The sequence below is a fragment of the Lates calcarifer genome, linkage group LG1, assembly GCF_001640805.2.
Source record: "Lates calcarifer isolate ASB-BC8 linkage group LG1, TLL_Latcal_v3, whole genome shotgun sequence".
In the NCBI taxonomy this organism is placed as follows: Eukaryota; Metazoa; Chordata; class Actinopteri; family Centropomidae; genus Lates; species Lates calcarifer.
Window position 1 is genome coordinate 11,237,063 of NC_066833.1, and position 22,017 is coordinate 11,259,079.

At 39.8% G+C, this 22,017-nt stretch overlaps 2 protein-coding genes across 5 annotated transcripts in view; one reads left to right on the forward strand and one right to left on the reverse strand.

Moving 5' to 3' along the window:
- Nucleotides 1-2,052, reverse strand: part of myo1b (myosin IB) — a 58,473-nt gene extending 56,421 nt beyond the window's left edge. For 2 of the 4 annotated variants that reach the window (XM_051070148.1, XM_018704822.2), the window contains exon 1: nt 1,745-2,050. The gene's annotated coding sequence lies outside the window, so the exon portion shown is untranslated. Of the gene's footprint in view, nt 1-1,744 lie in introns of all 4 variants that reach the window. The other 2 variants (XM_018704818.2, XM_051070145.1) reach the window with 2 other exon arrangements.
- Nucleotides 2,053-2,892: 840 nt separating this feature from the next.
- Nucleotides 2,893-8,936, forward strand: LOC108902820 (eIF5-mimic protein 2-A). The gene is made up of 12 exons (XM_018704827.2): nt 2,893-3,032; nt 3,800-3,873; nt 4,103-4,279; nt 4,959-5,053; nt 5,157-5,222; nt 5,363-5,498; nt 6,233-6,342; nt 6,595-6,765; nt 7,038-7,184; nt 7,474-7,612; nt 7,864-7,986; nt 8,238-8,936. Exons 2-12 carry the CDS (start codon nt 3,810-3,812, stop codon nt 8,267-8,269), a joined length of 1,260 nt encoding a protein of 419 aa, XP_018560343.1. The 5' UTR covers nt 2,893-3,032; nt 3,800-3,809; the 3' UTR covers nt 8,270-8,936.
- The last annotated feature ends 13,081 nt before the right edge of the window (nt 8,937-22,017 follow it).

The following is a 22,017-nucleotide window of genomic DNA, read 5'->3' on the forward strand; positions in this document are numbered from 1 at the left end:
GCAACTTAAAACAGACCGGCCAACAAGCTCCCACTGAGACGAACTACTAGAACAACAGTCCCACACACTGCCATCGTCCAAGTCTGAGCTAAATGGTTGTTACTTTTTCCAGGAGACTCTCTGCTACTCTGAAAGCTTACCACACACTACCTTTCACAGTCATCTTACATCACTGTTTGTTTGATCAGTGAGGGTAATAAAGTTCCCATCTGGTTTCCCAACTGAGACTCTGGCCAACAGAGGCAGGACATATTTGTGGAAAACCACAAAGAGAAAGACACAATCCTCAAAAAAAAAAAAAAAAAAAAAAAAAAAAGGTCTTATCTGATCCTCTTGGGATTTCAAGTTCACAAATGGAATTAGGAGTTGAAAAGCTGTTGGATTCAAAGTAGAAATTATCTTGCATCACAAGGCAATCAAGCCACAAACTAGAACATTCAAAAGACTGTGAGTTTGTACCGTTTCCACCGAATTAATGTTTTGGATCAGTTATGGCCGCATACTTCAGAAACATGACTATTTTTGGACTGCAAACGCTCATACTTTAGAGAAAAAAATCTGAATCAAAATCAACGACAAACTTATGTTTAGACTGAGTACAATCAGCAGTTGCTGTAGGCCTTGACTCAGACCTGAAATCCTATCAGTTAGAAATGCAGACCTATGTAATTTATGCATTAACACACACATTAGATAGTTTTTTGTGGCATTCTATGAAGACTTGACAGAATTCTTATGCTATATGAACTTTCTCTAGTTTTAGTCACCTTTTTCATTAATGTAATAGTAGTGTATTTAATACTACAGTGTTATACAACTCTTTCTAAAGTGACTACAGTTTTTCTTCACATATGGTATTCCCCCCTTTGTTTGATTCTATGAGTTCCAGACTGGATCCCACAGGAGACCCCAGCTGAAAGAAAGCAAGTCATCTTTGACAAGGGGGGACTTTGGGATGTTCAGAGAGGTCAATAGTTTTATTCATACAGTCCATGCTGAGCAGTAATTTATTCCAGTCACCAGCGTTATGGTCTCTTAAATCCAGGGGGAGCTTACTGGACCTTCAGTCAGTTTATCCACTTTTACAGCTAACATTGCTCTTTTTTTATCCACAGATCGTAGTGTAAACGACGAAAGGATATAATTTTAGCGAAAAAGGATGTTGGTTGTTTTACTCTGAGTGACCCTACAGTGGAGAGTAGACTTAAATCTGCACACATTGATGATACTGATAGGAAGATTTGCTGTTATTGGGGCCATTTTCGCGGTGCCCCAGTGCCGAATAAGCCAAACTTTGATAATCTGAAAAGATTTGAACTCGCAATGAGTTTGAGAGCTGACGCATCTGCGCCGGGGTCTGCAGAGGTTTGACTCTTGAATGACAAAGATGGTGCTTAAGCCCGCAGATGTAGGTAATTAGCGATCACGTTTTTTTTCCACATTGGTTTGGATAAAGATGCAAACAGCGAAACTCAACTTGGACATATTCATTCCTGCCAATTTTACTCTCCAACCTCTACAATAAGAAAGAAACAAACAAAAAAAAAACACCCCACCCCCTCCTCATGCTCGAATTGAGGAGGAATGAATGAGTTTGGAAGCAGACGGTCTCATGTAAAGTTAACTTTTGAGAAAAGTTGCCGCGAGTACAACAACGGATCAAAGATGACCCAAATATAGAGAAAGGGCTCGCAGTCGAGACATTTTCAGCACCTAGTCAACAAAGAGAAGATGTTAAACTTACCTCTGTATCTCTGCAAGAGTTGCACTCTCTTGTCCTAAATCCACTCTACGGACAAAAGTAGGATCCCAGAAGTGATTCTCCAAGTCTCGAGTGGCTCCTGAATCCCTTCCCCGCTTTCTTCAGTTTAACTCGTGTCAGCGGTGCTGGATGAGGGTGGACGTGGCTCTCATCCGAATCTCAGCACTTTGAATGGAGTTCTGGGTGGACTTGAGAGCGGAGTGTCCGCCGGGCGTTGGGAGTGGCTGGAGCGGCGTTTCTGAGCTTCAGCGTCCCCTAATCACCTCCAGTGCGGGGGGGGGGTGGGGGCGAGGAGAGTGGGCTGTGATGCCTTCAAATGTTGTCAATGTAAGCGTACTTCATGAGTCCAGTCGTGATACAAAGCTTTCTAAAAATAAATAAATAAATAAAAAAACCTCAGCCAAGACTAACTTTGAAAAAACACCAAGCATTTCTAATACTTCATGAAACATTAAGACAGCATAACTAAATGTTTTACAGTGCATACGAGACAGACTCTAGGAAATGAATGAAAGAAGTTACGGTAATGTATTTCTGAAATACTTGGTCTAGCATTATGAAAACAATATGAATTATTAGGCACAAAGTTCAATCTTTTGGTCAAAAAGAGCTAATGTTATTAGACCATGTTTAAATAAGTTCGTGGTATTAGATCCAAGATTTACGAGATGAACCGTAACGCAACATTAAAGGTTTCCCTTCATCCCACGGACAGATACACCCGACAGCACAACACTCCCCTCCTGTGTCGTCATTCTAGATAGCAACGACTTCTAGACCAACCGTTTAATTACATTAACTCCGTGTCAGTTTTTTTGTGTTAACACAGAGGGTTAAATCGGGCTACATACTTTTCTGGAGGCCATGAAACTGATTCAGCTTAAGTTTCTTTTTTTTAATTATTTGATTTCCTCTATTCATTAACTCGTTAGCCAAATGACTTCTAACCGCACAGGGGGGTAACTATAAGGACTGTCGTTACATTAGTCCATTCTGCATGACAGGCAGAGTTATATGCAACCACGTTGTGTTAATTAATACATCCACTAAGAAATGTACTGTACTTTTATATCACTTGGACACAGTTTCTTTTCCAGTTTTTGTCCAGTTTATGAACTACTCTCCCCACACAAGTGTAGTGACCCAGATAGAGTCCAGGCGCATGCGCTGTTGCGTCTACAATTTCCTTATCCCTGGAACTGGTGGTACTGTGGTCCAGTGGTATTAGTTTTTACTTCACGGACTGTTTTTGCGCATAAAGAGGATTTCGGTGAGTTGCTGTTTGTTTTTGGCCAATGTAAATGAGTTAGTGGTCATATATTTAAGCCTACTGTAGCAGTGCGTCAGAGAAATAAAGGAAGCTGAAGCGGACTGTAGTTAGCTAACGCTTCCCGGTGCTGCCTGAAGTCAGACATCCGGGTTGGCTCTGTCCGCCTTTAAAAATCTTTATGCTTAAGTCACAGTCTTGTGGCAGGTCTTGTTTAGCCATTATTTTGGAGACGTAGCGTTAACTAACATCGTGTCGTTTGATAGCTCATTATCATAATTGTGAACGCTTGAAGACTGACATCCAGGTCAGTCGATATGAATACGCCAGATCTCATGCAGCCGGAGGTAACGTTAACAGTGCTACTCTAACATTAACGAACATTTGTGTGAGTTATTCATACCCAGCGGCCAGCAATCAGGGATCATTACATGCCCCACTGGCTTGTTATATCTTGCACTGCATGTGTGATTATACACACATCCACTGTGGTTTGTCCAGTGTTGTTCCCTTGTTTGTTTCTAGTATAATTCTCTTGTGATTAATTCCAATTTAAAATTGATATATAATATTTTGTGACGCTGTGTTTTCACTTGTGTAATACAATTAAGGGATGGCTGGAATAGTTGTACTCAGGCATAGTGTATTGCTTAACAATGCAGTTTTTTTTCAGTCTTTCAGAGACAGATGCAGAGAATTTAGGAGATGGAGAAAAATGATTTTCATTTTCTCCTTAGGTAATCTTATTTCCTTTCCCTTTTATTTCCCAGAGTGTCTTTTATGAGTAATCAAAGGCAGCAGAAGCCTACGCTAACAGGCCAGCGTTTCAAAACCCGAAAGAGAGGTAAGAAGCTTTAACATAATAATCACACAATTCTGCACACTAATAATAATAATTGAATATCTTTTTAGGATAGTCTTATGCTGTGCTGTTATTCATCAACCAAGTCTCCACCGAAGAGTACGCTCACACCACATGTATTTAAATATATGTAAAACTTAAATGCATTGACATGTATTTACTGGCATATGTAAGTGGCAGGGATGAACTGAAATATATTTCTTTTCACCAGATGAAAAGGAGAGGTTTGACCCATCCCAGTTTCAGGAAAGTATTGTGCAAGGTCTGAATCAAACTGGCACTGATTTGGAAGCTGTCGCAAAGTTCCTTGATGCCTCTGGTGCTAAACTTGACTACCGACGCTATGCTGAGACACTATTCGACATCCTGGTGGCCGGCGGAATGCTGGGTAAGTGGCTGGACACTGTTGGATTTTATCTGCTTTTACAAAAAACGTTTCAAAAGTAGCATTACTTATCAGTGGCTTTTTAGCATGATTAACATGATGGAGATGAAGTTAGGTGGTCATACAGCTAAGTACTAAATGCATCATCAGAGCAAACAAGTGCCTGTAGTTGTGTCTTTACTTGTGATGGCTACCACAATTGAAACATTAAAAAAATCTTTACATTTGTTATTAATGTATATATAGTTCTGTTTATATTGTTTGTAACTTGTTAAATATTATTATAATTTGCACTCTACAATTTACGATTATAGTTATGTTCCTTGTAAATGTAGTGTTTGGTTTTTACTCTTACTTCTACTTTTTTATCTCTTAGTTTACTATTACTGTTTTTAGCACTGATATACCAAGACAAATTCCTTGTATGTCCAAACAATAAAGTCTGATTCTGATTCTTATCTTGTTTATATTTTGTTTTGTGTTTACCAATATTTGTTTCCCTATTGATGTCTTTTTCTATTTTTGCTATCCCTGTTTGCCACTGTAACAATGTAAATTTCCCTGCTGTCGGACAAATAAAGACTTATCTTATCTTAGTCAGTTTTATGCAACTGTAAACAAAGTGTGAAAAATAAATCCACTCATCAGAGGCTTAAGACTCACACAGTGTGTTTCTTTACAGCCCCAGGGGGCACCTTGTCAGATGACGTGACATGCACAGACTTCTGTCTCTTCAAAGCACAAGAGGACATGGAGACCATGCAGGCATATGCACAGGTGAATATCAAACTCTTGCTCACTTTACAGTGTTATCACAAGCAAGTTAAAAATCTAAATTTTAGCCAGTACAAAGAACAAAACATGTTATGTTTCCTTTCAGGTCTTTAACAAGCTCATCAGGCGTTACAAATACTTGGAGAAGGGATTTGAGGAGGAGATTAAAAAGGTTTTGTGGGATTTTTTGTTTTTTTACAGAAACATACAGTACCTGTCTAGGTCAGATTTCTGAATTCTTGACCACTTTATTCCAACCCTGACTCAAAATTCAGCCTAAAGGATTGTGTTTATATGTTTGTTCTGTGGCAGCTGCTGCTGTTTCTCAAGGGCTTCACAGAGTCTGAGCGCAACAAGCTGGCCATGCTAACAGGAATTCTGCTGGCCAATGGCAATATCTCTGCATCCATTCTCAGCAGCCTCTTCAATGAGAATCTGGTCAAAGAAGGTACAAAGTTCTCTCTAAATGTGCTTAGTTATGTTTTTGGTTGTTCAGCAGATAAGGTCCACAGGTAGAAGTAGTTGGACTGAGATGAAATAAGCAGATCTGAAGAGGGGAGAGAATCATCTTCTGCCTTGTTTTCTTTATTTTCCTTCCCTCTTTACCACCTGTTTTTCATTGTTGCATTTTTTTAAATGTTAAGAAGAAATTAAATTGTTTCCCCACTGGGATAAACACTGTTATAGCCTTTCTCCTCACAAGTTGATACATGGTAAATGTGAGTGGTAACTAATGACACCAACTTGTAGAGACTTAACCAAGAAGACTTGTAGAAGACCTCCACAAAGTACTGAATCAATGGTCTGAACTGTTTGACTGGCCACAAAAACTGGTTGAGGGACAGCCTTAGTTGGTCCACAATAGTGATGATCACCACAGCTTGATGTATCACGGCCTTTTAACAGAAATGACAGAGGGGAGTTGCCTATATCACAGAACTGTCACTAAAATGATATTCACTGAAATCACAATGTATTTTGTTTAGATGGCGATTCACATTTAATATACCTGTGGCTCAAACTCATTTTGTTGACTGCATCATTGCTTTTGAGGCATTGATCCAGTTAAAACCTGTCTAATCTCATCCTGTGGAGTTGTTTACCAATGTATTACTCAGGCCTAAACATTATCCTGGCAGGTCTGTCACTAACAGCTGACTCACTTTTTATGCATTTGTTCAGGTGTTTCAGCGTGCTTTGCTGTAAAACTCTTCAAATCCTGGCTTTCTGAAAAGGACATCAACTCTGTTGCTGCCAGTCTCCGAAAGGTTGGCATGGACAACAGGCTCATGGTGAGAATTACACCTTAAATACAAAATCTTCACAAGGGTTTGGTGAAGAGTTATGCTTCCCTACACAAAAAGGGCTGACTATGTCTGTGAACTCTAAATAAGATTCAGGCAGATTATTCATTTTATTTTCCCCAAGCAGAGTTCCAGGCATCCATTGCTCAGGCAGTTAATGAACAAAGGCTTCCTAATTGCTGAACAAGGCTTGTCTGCTGAAGAGAGTCTGCCTCAATATTTGACCATGTGCCTTTTCAGGAGTTGTTCCCTGCCAACAAGCGCAGTTGTGAGCACTTCTCGAAGTACTTCACAGACGCTGGGCTCAAGGAGCTTTCGGACTTTGCCAGAAACCAGCAGTCCATAGGTGCTCGCAAGGAGCTGCAGAAAGAGCTTCAGGAGCTGATGTTACGTGGGGACCCTCTCAAAGATGTAAGTGTTGTTAGATTTTAGACCTGTTTTACTCCAAGTACGTTTTTGTTTGACAGCACTATGTAAGATTGCTTTCCTCTTAACCTCTGTCCGTTTTGTCTTGAGGAGTCTTGATTATATTATCTGCTCCTACAAGCCCCTGTATCCTTCTAGGGCTTTCGTACCTCAGACTTCTGCAGGAGTTGATAAGCAAAAAGTCTTGCATATGCTGGCCACTGGTTTGCCTGCTTTGCTAATAATGTTTGTTACATCTCTGCTCTTGGGCCTTACAGATCATTGCCTACATCCGAGAGGAAATCAAGAAGAACAACATCTCTGAGCAGACAATGATTGGACTAATTTGGTCCAGCGTAATGAGCTCAATGGAGTGGAACAAGAAGGAGGAGCTAGTCACAGAACAAGCCATCAAACACTTAAAGGTGACACCTCTGTTATATGGCTCTACTGTACCTTGACTCGTAACAGCAATGGCAGTACACTCAGAATCAAGAGAGCTAAAGAAACATAGAGATGTCGCTCTTCAAATTGTGCCTTGGAGATGTTTCAAAATCCAGGCTGCTGTAGGCTTTGAACTTAGCAGAGAAGATAATTGATTTACTAACCCAAAGCCATTCTACCAGTAAAGTGGAAGTAATGTAAGAAATCATAAAAATATCCTGAACCCCCCTCTTTTTCTTCGTGAGAATTTTCCCTCTTTTACATTCACAGCAATACAGCCCACTGTTGAAGGCTTTTACCTCCCAGGGCCTCTCTGAACTTACTCTTCTGCTGAAGATCCAAGAGTACTGTTATGACAATATCCACTTCATGAAAGCCTTTCAGAAAATTGTTGTTCTGCTCTACAAAGGTAAGTTCTTTTTTGTGCCCATAAGGCTCCTTTTAAACAGTTACATTTACGGAAAAAGTTCATTTTGTACTGGGAAGCTATGAAGGCACATGTGAATTATGCCAGATGGCCAGAGATTACAGCTGAAGGTTTGTCTTGATTGATGTTGTCAACCTGCCTGGCAACATGTCTTTTTCAAGCACCTGTAGAAGCATCTGTGAGGTTGATGTCATGTTTGCTAGATTTTTATTTTTTTTAAATGTTCTTTAAAGCGGATGTCTTGAGTGAGGAGGCAATTCTGAAGTGGTACAACGAAGCCCACCTAGCCAAAGGGAAGAGTGTTTTCCTTGAACAGATGAAAAAGTTTGTTGAATGGCTCAAGAATGCAGAGGAAGGTAAACGCCTCACTGTCTTTGCTTTTTCTACATCCCACATCTGTAGGTTGCCAGAAAAACATGCCATGATTTTCTGCTTTATCTCACTTGTGCCTAATAACAAACTGATATAACTACCCCCTTCATTCAGTATTTTTTTCTTAGAAGTGCAACAGCACTTCTAAGTTCAAATGACACTGGTTGTAATGCTTCATATGGACAGATGTCTGAGAATAGTAATGATGGTGACTTCTGCTTTCTTTTTTTCAAAGAGTCTGAGTCTGAGGAAGAGGAAGCAGACTGAGGACCACGAGCTATAACTATCATCTTGATTTTTTATTTTTACATAAATACAGCACCAGATGCCGTAGAAAGATTTGTTACAGAAGTCTGTCTATATTTCTTTTTTCCTTTTCTATTTTCTACCTCCTCATATCTAGTTAAACTGTAATGCAAGGGCTTTAATACTGTTTTTATTTTCAACTTGTTTTCTGATTCAATACTCGTACTCTCCTTTATTCTCCTCCAGGAGCCAGTCACAGTGCAACAGTTATATAGATTGAACCCCCTTTCGTGTAAGAAGGGGTGTTTTGGAAAGATATTCCCCTTTAAAATTAGCCAGTTTGATGGCATATTTCATAGCTATTACATTAAGTCACAGGTCCAACTGTGTAGCCATGATATCTTGGTCCTCTGAAAAGCAAATTTGTTTTTGTAACCTCATTTAACGTAGCTGCCAATTATGTGACGACTTTGAATTTATTGCCAGTTTTTAGATTGTGTCTCCATTATTGGTAATGGAGCCGTGCTGTTTCAAACAGCAGTGGTAATGGTGGCAATGCCCCATGAAATTAAATTTAATTGTTCCATACATCTTATGTAACAGAACCATGCTAGCTTTGTAGGATTTTTTTTTTTTCTTTTACCATACAGTTTGACTTTTTAAAATAAATGGCAATTCATGATTTTCATTTCTACTGTATTTATTATTACTGGGTACGTATGGCCACATCAAATAACTATTCTAGTGTAAACATATCAATTACTCTTAACTATTGGAGCGATTAGGAAAAATGTGAAGAAATTTCAGTCATATATATGCAGCCAATCATATGGAGAAGTTATTGTAGAAATCAATTTGTTGTGTCACAGATCACCCTATCCCCTGAAATTTTCCATTGGTTGATCTCTATCCTCATCTAATCAAGTAATCAAGAAAGGTAGCCTGGCATGCATGACCTGAGGTGCAAACAACGATCTCATTCACTTCACTCCTATCCCACTTTAAATGGTAATTATAGTTCAGTCATGCATGCAAAAACGAGAGCAAGATGGTGATTCAAGATGTTATGAAAACAGAGGTCCATGTGCATTCATCACAACAAGTCTAAAAACAGACTGCCCATTTTAATGGTATGCTGAAAACAAACTCTGAATTTTGAGTACAACTATAATATTAAATCCCATTCCTTGAAGTGATGTTAATTAGTTTTCATTTTCTAAACAAACCAAAATTTCTATATGTGATACTTATTACATGTACAGGCCTGAGCTTCAAACGGGACCATCATCTCTCACTGGAGAGGATCCATCTATGCATGCTTGAGTATTAATTTATTTATTTAAGCATCAGCTATAATACATTTAACCAAGTTTTTACCACACTGGAGTGCTTATAGTAAGAAGTACAGTATGTAGTTAAAGAGGAAGCTGAAAGAATCTTTGTGAATAGAATGGGTAATTAATACCAGTACAAGTCAACATGCATATTTCAAAGGAATATACTGTACAGTACAGCAGAGCATAAAAGCTTTACAGACTGATAATCAGTTTCACTCAGTGCCAACAGATGGCAGTAGGTCCTTAAGTGATGCTTCCTCCTGTTAAAGCCCTCCAGAGTTTCAGAGTCAAGCTCAAATAGAAAATGCCATTTTGAAGAAACCAGACTAGAAAGTATTAGACACAGGCAGAACTACAAAGTATCCGACACAAGTATTTTCTCTGCCTCTCTGTCCCAGGAGGATTTGTTTGCCTTTTGGTTTTATTTAGTCGCTCTAAAGAACATGAAACAATTTGGGAGACTGACATGCCTGCAGGGGGAAACACAGCTGCTTTAGGATTAATGTGTGAGGGTGCGTGCACATTTGTGTGTGTGTGTGTATAGTGCTGAATGGCAATGGAGCCCCACCTACCCTACCTGTTACTGTGCAAAGCACTGGCAATGCCATTGTGGTGTGACTGTTATCTGCTTGTTACCAGTGTTGCCTCACTTCACACCACACACACACAGAGCTCCTCCCTATGTGTCATTTTGTACAGGCGCTCAGCATAGCTGCACATTGAAGTATGCTCTGCTATAATGAGCTGTGCACACTGTGCCCTGACACATCTGTTTGTTTTGCTTATCTGCCAATTTTAAGCAATTACATATGCTGTTTTTTTTCACAGGCGTATTTCAAGGCATACAAAGGTGTGAAAGTTGATGGTGGTAAACATACAGTATAAGACAGACTTTAACCATTTCTCTCAGTGGCAGGGAGGGCAGAGGTGTCTGCATTCATGTAGGGACTATGTTCACATATCTGTAAATTACGTTTTTCTGTGAGTTTTGTAATATTTTTTTATATTCTGTAATGACGATAAATGTGTCAGATAAAAAATTTTAGAAACCAAACATTGACTTCATTTATTTTTGGAAATTTTTGTGTCAGTTGGACTTCCAGCTTGAACTGAGCAGAGCTGCACAATGTGCCAGGGAATGCCAGGGGAGCTGTGGAGAGCAATTATTCTGGATTTCACACTGCAGCTTTGGTCAGTAAACATGACTTAGACTGCAATGCAGAGCTCATCTGAATAATGCCGTCAGAAAACACAGGGAGACAGGGCAACAATTCTTTTGAAGAGAGAGACTTCAGATAATTGCTTGGATTTCAATAAAAAAAAAAAAAAAAAAAAAAAAAACCCTCTGACCGTGTCATAATGTGCTAGGCACAAAAGATGCACTGTTTTTGTTTTGGACAAATTCTGAGTGATATTTGTTTGCTTTGCATTTCAAGCAGCATTGTGTTGCAGGGCAGTTTTTTCTGCTCTGCTGCTTTTGTATTTGTGGAAGACCACTCTAATGCTGGACTTAGCACTCAGGTGGACTATGGAAATGAGGATCAGCATGTTGACTCACTAAATGCTGCCAAACACCCTAAAGCAGTGTAGCCTCCCAACCCTGATGTAGTCATATTATGGACAACTGAGCACCCCTATGACAGGAAATAGCTGCTAAGCTCTTAAAACCAAGAGGGCTGAAGTGTTTTTGGGTTATAGGCTGACAGCTTCTGTTATCTGTCAGCTGCCCCCACTCAGCTCATGTTGGTCTCTGTCACTGGAGGTAATGCTGCCATCCTCACCAGCTTTGTCTCCAGGAGGAAGACTGCACATAGCTGCCTTTTTAATGTTGTGGCCTGGAACCATTATTCTTTAGGTTATTCATCATATATAATACTCCAGTTTCAGAGGCAGCTTAATTACAGTTGACAGCTGGGTTTGAACCTTTTAGATCGTGGCTGCTGCCTGACTGAGAATTCTGTACATTCTTTGGGCTTGGTCTCTGTATCCCTTAGTTTCTGTCTCTTATTGGCCTTGGACCTAATTTGTCATGATTCTAATTAGTAAAAAAAAACTTGAAATAAAGATTATAATAATTTTTATGAATGCCAACTAATGCCCAAATAACTAATATGCAGGTGGTATAGTGGATATTTCTTTTATCCAAAGCTAATCTATAATTAATATATTAATATATATTTAAAGTATTTTAAAAAAAACATGGTTGCTTGTGCGTACTGTGTACACAAGTGTTTTTCCAGTTGATTGTCAACAGATAAGTGTGACATGGGCGTTATGATGGTTTGGCAGGCAACACTGGCTGGATAAATTCTAATCAAACCTTTTCATATAGTGTGACTGTTAAGTAAGAGTGGCTGGGTTAAGGTGGCTAGGGCAATATATAGGTGCAACTGCTTGGGTGGGTTGTGTTGTCATACATTGCAAAAGCTACCACTTTTATTTCAACCACCAGAATAAACTGAGAAACTGAGATAGGCTTGACTATATTACTGCTTGGTACCATTTTTTCTGTCTGCTGAAGCCAGCGGTATCAGAGAATAAAGAGGTGTTATATTCTTTGTAAGAGCCCACTATGTTTCTTTGAATTGACTATTAACAGGAAATAAGCAACATTCAATGACCAAACTGTGGCTATTGTGCTCCTTCAACAGGTTATGCACATGCTATTAAAACTTGAAAGATGCAGCAAGAACATGACTTGTGGCTGTCCATTTAAGACACAAAATCAAACTAGGTAGTCAAACAAATGGTAGAATCTCAAAGGTGAGCGCCACAAAATTTGGAGAAAGGAGTTACAATTGAAACATACAAGGTGTGAAGACAGGATTCAGTGATCTGGTGGTCACCACAGACTAAAATAAGAATGTTTTCATTCCCTATAAGCCCCTCTGCCAGCTTATGGGGACCACACTGAGTGTGTGTAATGGCCTGGCTGTGAGAGTCCAGGGATTTAGCAGCTAGACTTGAGTCAACACTGAGGCTCATCACAAACATCATTACTTTCTCTTGGCTTGTCCTTTTCCCTCTTCTGAGGCCCAGGTCTGATAGCTGTGTACAAATGGTCGGGAACAACGGCATGGATGGCCTAGTTTGATAAAGAATGATAGACTCAAGGGCTACTATTTTCTGGGTACATGCTTGTTTCTGCTTCCATATCCAGAGGAGAAAAAAAAGCTTTTAAGGCTTCTTGTAGACCAGATGTTATTACCATCTCTCCTACTGCGGCTCACCCTGCTTATTTAAGAGATTTCACTGATAATTCATGTATGCAATCATTGTCATCAAGGTTTAACAGGCCACTGCTGGAAGTACAGGGACTTCATTTCGTTGGAGCCGTGCAAGAAATGAAAGGGAAGGGGTGGGCACTTTGACAGAGTACTCATGAGAATGCCACAGCTACATCACAGCACTTTGGCTGTGACAAACTGCACTGATAACTTGCAAATGGAATGAAAGTTCGCATCTCCAGAATGTTTTTAATGAGTCTCCCTGAAGTGTGGCATAATAACTCTGGCATGGAGGGGGGGTGGGGTGGGGGACTGTTCGTCTGCATGCAACTCTCAGCTTTCTTTTGCCCGTTTATGCACCAGCGGCTCTTGGGACTCAGACAGGCTGTGGAAAGACATGAAAAAGCCTCTACAAAACTGTTTGTTTTCGAAAGGAAAGGCAGAGTAGGGAGGAATCCACTCAATATGAAAAAATGAAATATTTTTCCAGTTACCTTGCAATTATTCAATAAAACCCATTCAAATATAAAGAATACTGAAGACAGAACAGGCAACAGTAAAAACTCTATCAAGGGTCTCAATCTTTTGCACTTCAGGTGAATGTTCAAAACAAGTTTTGTGTCTACATAGAAATGTAATTTTGTAGCATTACATATTTTAATCATTTTTTTTTATCTTTCAATACAAAATGGATGAGAATAATGTTTCCTATCAGAGGCGGTCCTGGCTAGATTTGCGCCCCGGGCGAACCATCCCTGCCCCTTATTTGGAAGCAGTTTGTGTTGTGTGGTCTGGCATCAGTCTATCCCTCGCCCCCCTCCCCCTTGCCAACCTCTGCAGTCGCAAGTTGATCCCCCGTCCCCCTCCCCCTTGCCTCTTCGGACACACACAACCTGTATGACTCTCAGCAGCAAGTTGACGTGACAATGCGCCCATTCCACTAACTTGACATGGAAATAAGCGGTAATCTAGAAAACTGGCGAGTTTTGTTTTGAGTTTAGTTTTTGTTTTGTTTACGAGCGCCCTCACATAGATTGCCCATAGCAAAAACCGGCCCTGCTTCCTATGGAGAGGCAGGGCAGAACCAGTGAGAAAAAATATATATGGGAGTATATATTTACATATAGTGTGATAATTTGAAATTGCAACATGCTTTGATCTAATCAGCAGCTGATGCATGAGTTAAAAGATGACTCATTTGGTCAATAATAATGACACACAGGAAACAGATGTGTTTAAATGAACGGCCAAAAAATTAAAATTAAACCAAAGACTGCTTTAATTTTAAAGACCAATCATCAAGATCCACAAACATGCACTTCTAATTAGCTGTGTTTTGAGTATAAAGACAAATGTATTAATTTAAGAATGCATATACTGTGCTCTGTCAACTTTGTCCATTTTCTCATCTGTTTTCTTCTCTGTCTGCCAATTATATACTATTTCATCATACTACAACATTTAAACTGAAATAATATAATAAATAAGGGTTTTTAGCTCAATTTTGTAGTTTTGTAGTTATTGCATTCTTTTTTTCCCTACAGAAATTCTACATTTCTAGCATAGATGTATATGGTATAATTAATGTCAGAGTAAGATATCAGACTTGACTCACTTTTGGCCAAATAATCTGACGTGTAGTTATTAAGCCTAGTTATTTTTGCACATAGGGATAATAGGCAACCACAGGATACGAATGGTGTTACTTTTGCCATGCTTCGGCAACAATAGGTAGAACCCCAAAAGCAGACTCAAAAACGAAGGCACAGATGAGTGATGAGATTCCGAGGTTTATTAATGAAAGGAAGGAGGGGATGAGAATTGGACTCGGAGGACGAATGGGGAGCAGGTCCGGGTGGCCCAGGGTGCCGGGCCGATGTTCCGGGAAAGTGCGGCAATCCACCGGGAGACCGGGAAGACTGGCCACCGAACTTTATCCGGAGGCGAGGGACTGACGGCTGCGCTGGTCGGGCTAGGCAGAGGCGAAGAACAACAAACAACAATTATTTCTTTCTCCAAAGGAAAAACACTGTGAACGCTAGAGATAATTCAGAGTAGACTCTGTAGTTCAGCCGGAACGTTACCGCGTAGGGTACTGAGACGATCTGGCAGCTTGTAGCTGGAGAACCAGGGTAGATATCTGGCAGTGATGAGTGGATATGAAACAGGTGTGACCAGTGCAACCCGTCCCGCCCCTAAAAGGAAGCAAAACCAACACACACACACACACACACACACACACACACACGGGGAGGGTGCCATAACAACTTTATTCAACTGGTCATCATCAACAGCTGATAGTAGACTAGCTTTTTATGTGTATTTGATCTGATCTAATCTAATCTATTTAATGTAATTAGCTGAACTTGCAAGTAAAATAAAAGTCAAAACAAAATACAGGTTCTACTGTCAACAAGATTATTGCAAACTGTCTTAAAATCACTGCATCACTTTAACTCTGTTTCTTCCCTCAAGCACATGGGCATCCAACCTCTGTGCCTCTCTCTTTCTCTCTCTTTCTTTGTCATTCTCTCCTGTAGTTTTGTGCCACTTTGTCTTTCTCCTCTTGTTGCTTTCTGCAGGTATTTCTGCCTCCTGCTGCTCCCTCAACCCTGCTGCCAACGTCTAGTCGTATTGTTGCTGTTATGAATATTATTTTTCATATTACTTTGTATCTCAGTTTAGAAGCTGCATTATGCTATGCCTTAGGTCACTGCTCTAAAAGCATTGACCTAAGGTCTGGCTGTGCAGGCAAAAATGGCACAAATTGCTGCACTACCTGGACTAAAAATCATAGTGCATCTTCCACCTTTAAAGCATCTACAACATATTGTCTTTAAGAAAGAAAATATCTTTGTTAAAATTGTATGGGGTCATTGATTAGAAATGTACACAAAAGTCGGCCAACATGTTATTTGGGTGGGATATTGCTGTAGAGGATCTGTACATGTAACGGTTAACTGGCTATCAGACATTAATAAAAATATGAATGTTACCAATATTAATATTACTTAATTGATTATTAAATACTGTAATAGGATTTAATTTATATTAAATCCACCTCAGATGCACCGTCCTGGAAACAGGGACAGACAGCCTATTTGCTAAATCAGTGTCATAAAGTATACTAACTTATAGTCCAACAAATTACAGTCTAACAGATTGAATGCTCACAGATCACTTTGTATTCATATGTAATTGTCATATGGCAAATAAATAAATAAAGAAAAGAAAAACAATTTTACCATTGTTTAAAACTAATGAGTTAACTTACCCCAGATGTATTTATTTTTCTTTTCTTGAAAGAATTTTGCCAAAATATTGAACAGTTAGTCAACATCAGGAGCCCTCAGATTATGGCCGGAAGCAGATTCCCTGTTCATGTGATGTGATAAATTATTTGTCCTGTCAAACTGAAAACCTCCACCACATGTTTATTACTGAGCTTCAAAGATACTTGTAGGTAGATTGTGTTTCATGTTTCATGTTTACTGCGCAGATGTGAGTGCAGCATCAGTCTTCTCATCTAACTATAATTGGATGCCCAATTGTTATAAGCCCATTCTGTTGAAATGCAGGAAGGATATCTGGATGTATACACATAATGTATTCTCTGATTCTCCTGTTAACTTTGAATGTTTTCCCTCATACACTTAATGTGAAACTCCATTTAAAGCTCATGATGAAATAAAATACATTGACCATCTCCTCTGAAATGTAACCAGGCTCATCTGAGCTCTGAGAGCAGTGACTAAGATCCTGAAACCAGTGTGGTATTTTAAAATAAGCATGGTACATTTTTTCTGTTTGTTTAGCCCTGGTTCTGTTTGTCAGGCTGTCAGGAGAAACAGGAGAAACATTTTACTGCTACCATAGTATAAAGAACAGTCTTTATAACAATTTCAGTCTTTATAACAATTTCAATTTAAAACGGAGCATCACTCCAAACACCAACACAGCACAATTCTTTACGGTACAACCAAACAGCAAACACACACAACATCAACGAACGAACCAGCGTCCCATAAGTGAGAAATGCTCACCGTAATCAGCTGGCCTGGTGCGGGAGTAGGTGCGCTGAAGTTGCCAGGAACGCCGCAGGTCACGACACGTCCGAAGTTCGTGACGCCAAATTCTTGTGGTATATTTGATTGTGTTGTTGTGAAGATGATGAAGAGAAGATCTTTCTTGTATATAGAAGTTTATTACAAAGAAGTTCAGCATCAAGACAAGCACCGCGGTAGCCTGTGAGAGGATCCGAGCCAATATGGATCTCTCTCCAACAGCTCTAAACATCAGTATATATATATATATGTTAGTTGTCTTTATGATTTATATGTCCTCACTTTTCCAAGAAACAGAAAGAAGGGAGGGAAGGCCCTTATCTCTAACACCTACAGATTTATATTAACAAATGTATGGTCTTGGCTATTAACCTAAACATGAACCCAAAGACTGGAGTAAACATAAATAAATTTCAGACATTCTTAAAGGAGTGAAAACATATGTAAAACTTCAGACATTCCAAGAAAGTAAAAACCATACATGGAACATTCTGTACACCACACTTCCCTCAAGCACATGGGCATCCAATCTCTGTGCCTCTCTCTTTCTCTTTGTCATTCTCTCCTGTAGTTTTGTGCCACTTTGTCTTTCTCCTCTTGTTGCTTTCTGCAGGTATTTCTGCCTCCTGCTGCTCCCTCAACCCTGCTGCCAACGTCTAGTCGTATTGTTGCTGTTGCGAATATTATTTTTCATATTACTTTGTATCTCAGTTTAGAAGCTGCATTATGCTATGCCTTAGGTCACTGCTCTAAAAGCATTGACCTAAGGTCTGGCTGTGCAGGCAAAAATGGCACAAATTGCTGCACTACCTGGACTTCTAATTAGCTGTGTTTTGAGTATAAGGACAAATGTATTAATTTAAGAATGCATATACTGTGCTCTGTCAACTTTGTCCATTTTCTCATCTGTTTTCTTCTCTGTCTGCCAATTATATACTATTTCATCATACTACAACATTTAAACTGAAATAATATAATAAATAAGGGTTTTTAGCTCAATTTTGTAGTTTTGTAGTTATTGCATTCTTTTTTTCCCTACAGAAATTCTACACTTCTAGCATAGATGTATATGGTATAATTAATGTCAGAGTAAGATATCAGACTTGACTCACTTTTGGCCAAATAATCTGACGTGTAGTTATTAAGCCTAGTTATTTTTGCACATAGGGATAATAGGCAACCACAGGATACGAATGGTGTTACTTTTGCCATGCTTCGGCAACAATAGGTAGAACCCCAAAAGCAGACTCAAAAACGAAGGCACAGATGAGTGATGAGATTCCGAGGTTTATTAATGAAAGGAAGGAGGGGATGAGAACTGGACTCGGAGGACGAATGGGGAGCAGGTCCGGGTGGCCCAGGGTGCCGGGCCGATGTTCCGGGAAAGTGCGGCAATCCACCGGGAGACCGGGAAGACTGGCCACCGAACTTTATCCGGAGGCGAGGGACTGACGGCTGCGCTGGTCGGGCTAGGCAGAGGCGAAGAACAACAAACAACAATTATTTCTTTCTCCAAAGGAAAAACACTGTGAACGCTAGAGATAATTCAGAGTAGACTCTGTAGTTCAGCCGGAACGTTACCGCGTAGGGTACTGAGACGATCTGGCAGCTTGTAGCTGGAGAACCAGGGTAGATATCTGGCAGTGATGAGTGGATATGAAACAGGTGTGACCAGTGCAACCCGTCCCGCCCCTAAAAGGAAGCAAAACCAACACACACACACACACACACACACACACACACACACACGGGGAGGGTGCCATAACAACTTTATTCAACTGGTCATCATCAACAGCTGATAGTAGACTAGCTTTTTATGTGTATTTGATCTGATCTAATCTAATCTATTTAATGTAATTAGCTGAACTTGCAAGTAAAATAAAAGTCAAAACAAAATACAGGTTCTACTGTCAACAAGATTATTGCAAACTGTCTTAAAATCACTGCATCACTTTAACTCTGTTTCTTCCCTCAAGCACATGGGCATCCAACCTCTGTGCCTCTCTCTCTCTTTCTCTTTGTCATTCTCTCCTGTAGTTTTGTGCCACTTTGTCTTTCTCCTCTTGTTGCTTTCTGCAGGTATTTCTGCCTCCTGCTGCTCCCTCAACCCTGCTGCCAACGTCTAGTCGTATTGTTGCTGTTATGAATATTATTTTTCATATTACTTTGTATCTCAGTTTAGAAGCTGCATTATGCTATGCCTTAGGTCACTGCTCTAAAAGCATTGACCTAAGGTCTGGCTGTGCAGGCAAAAATGGCACATGTCCTATCAAACCTCCACCACATGTTTATTACTGAGCTTCAAAGATACTTGTAGGTAGATTGTGTTTCATGTTTCATGTTTACTGCGCAGATGTGAGTGCAGCATCAGTCTTCTCATCTAACTATAATTGGATGCCCAATTGTTATAAGCCCATTCTGTTGAAATGCAGGATGGATATCTGGATGTATACACATAATGTATTCTCTGATTCTCCTGTTAATTTTGAATGTTTTCCCTCATACACTTAATGTGAAACTCCATTTAAAGCTCATGATGAAATAAAATACATTGACCATCTCCTCTGAAATATAACCAGGCTCATCTGAGCTCTGAGAGCAGTGACTAAGATCCTGAAACCAGTGTGGTATTTTAAAATAAGCATGGTACATTTTTTCTGTTTATTTAGCCCTGGTTCTGTTTGTCAGGCTGTCAGGAGAAACAGGAGAAACATTTTACTGCTACCATAGTATAAAGAACAGTCTTTATAACAATTTCAGTCTTTATAACAATTTCAATTTAAAACGGAGCATCACTCCAAACACCAACACAGCACAATTCTTTACGGTACAACCAAACAGCAAACACACACAACATCAACGAACGAACCAGCGCCCCATAAGTGAGAAATGCTCACCGTAATCAGCTGGCCTGGTGCGGGAGTAGGTGCGCTGAAGTTGCCAGGAACGCCGCAGGTCACGACACGTCCGAAGTTCGTGACGCCAAATTCTTGTGGTATATTTGATTGTGTTGTTGTGAAGATGATGAAGAGAAGATCTTTCTTGTATATAGAAGTTTATTACAAAGAAGTTCAGCATCAAGACAAGCACCGCGGTAGCCTGTGAGAGGATCCGAGCCAATATGGATCTCTCTCCAACAGCTCTAAACATCAGTATATATATATATATATGTTAGTTGTCTTTATGATTTATATGTCCTCACTTTTCCAAGAAACAGAAAGAAGGGAGGGAAGGCCCTTATCTCTAACACCTACAGATTTATATTAACAAATGTATGTTCTTGGCTATTAACCTAAACATGAACCCAAAGACTGGAGTAAACATAAATAAATTTCAGACATTCTTAAAGGAGTGAAAACATATGTAAAACTTCAGACATTCCAAGAAAGTAAAAACCATACATGGAACATTCTGTACACCACACTTCCCTCAAGCACATGGGCATCCAATCTCTGTGCCTCTCTCTTTCTCTTTGTTATTCTCTCCTGTAGTTTTGTGCCACTTTGTCTTTCTCCTCTTGTTGCTTTCTGCAGGCAAAAATGGCACATGTCCTATCAAACCTCCACCACATGTTTATTACTGAGCTTCAAAGATGCTTGTAGGTAGATTGTGTTTCATGTTTCATGTTTACTGCGCAGATGTGAGTGCAGCATCAGTCTTCTCATCTAACTATAATTGGATGCCCAATTGTTATAAGCCCATTCTGTTGAAATGCAGGAAGGATATCTGGATGTATACACATAATGTATTCTCTGATTCTCCTGTTAATTTTGAATGTTTTCCCTCATACACTTAATGTGAAACTCCATTTAAAGCTCATGATGAAATAAAATACATTGACCATCTCCTCTGAAATGTAACCAGGCTCATCTGAGCTCTGAGAGCAGTGACTAAGATCCTGAAACCAGTGTGGTATTTTAAAATAAGCATGGTACATTTTTTCTGTTTGTTTAGCCCTGGTTCTGTTTGTCAGGCTGTCAGGAGAAACAGGAGAAACATTTTACTGCTACCATAGTATAAAGAACAGTCTTTATAACAATTTCATGATTTTACAGGACAGTAATAAAGTCATTCAGATTTTTCTAAGATGAAGGCAGAAAAATTACTCATCTATCCTTGCTTACTCAATTCTGTGTCATTCTGAAAAAAAGTGCAATTTCAAAACACACCAAAAACCAACGTGCTCAGGGATTTTTGCTAAAATCTGGTATTAACACTTGGTTTCATGTGATGCTCCAGGTTTGTGTTTTGTCAGATATTGCACAGAATGACAATAGACAATACGGACATTTTGTCTTTGTCAGTGATGAGATGAAAGAGGTGAAAGACATCATAGTAGTATATATGTCTGTAAGAGACTGGCGTCTGTTTCGCTCTGTGATCTGCTCGGACCTTGATCAGCCTGGTTTTCCCGAGGCTCTCTATGTGGTGCAGTGGTCGAGCCGCACAGGGGCTGAAATTTACCGTGTGGAGGCAGAGAGTTTCATATCTCCTGAGGATTTTTTCTTCTTCAGTGTTTGTGTGGATAGGGATAGTGTAATAGCTGACAGAGGGCGTGAAAAATGGAAATCGCACCCATATCCACGCACCCTCGAGGAGCTCCATTCGTGGTTTAAGGACATGTTTTTTATTCAGTGGTGTGACTGGAGGTCTCTGCAGCGAGTGTTTAGCAAGGTTGACGATGCCATCAAAAAGGACAAAATCAATGCTGCTTTTATGAGTGTTAGAAAACGTCTTGTTTTTGACGATTTACCAACTTGTGCGCAAGATGGTCTCGTGTAGACCAAAAATCGTCAGACCAGCCGACTACTGACCAATAAGTGGTAGGTAGTGTGTGTGTTATTATTATTATTATGATTATTTGTCATATGTGTGTATGTATTATAAAAACACTGTTTAATTGTAAACTTGTTTTTACAGAGGTTCCCAGCAGTCTGAAAGCCTCAGCATCACTAACATTGACACCTCAGACTCCACCATCATCACCGTCTATACTCTCCTGGAATACAATGTCCTCTCCACCACAGGCATCAGCTTCTTTTGAAACACCGCAGGTGTCTCCAATCACTGCCGAGCTGGATGAAGCTGCGGAAAACATCACAACTGCAGAGACTGTTGACCACCCTCTTGGTGTGATGTCT

Excerpts from the sequence above, each read along its gene's own strand:
- LOC108902820 (XM_018704827.2), top strand. The coding sequence starts at position 3,810 with ATGAGTAATCAAAGGCAGCAGAAGCCTACGCTAACAGGCCAGCGTTTC. Across the intron at positions 4,280-4,958 it reads GGTGGCCGGCGGAATGCTGG|CCCCAGGGGGCACCTTGTCA; the intron begins GTAAGTGGCTGG and ends GTTTCTTTACAG. Across the intron at positions 5,499-6,232 it reads TGAGAATCTGGTCAAAGAAG|GTGTTTCAGCGTGCTTTGCT; the intron begins GTACAAAGTTCT and ends GCATTTGTTCAG.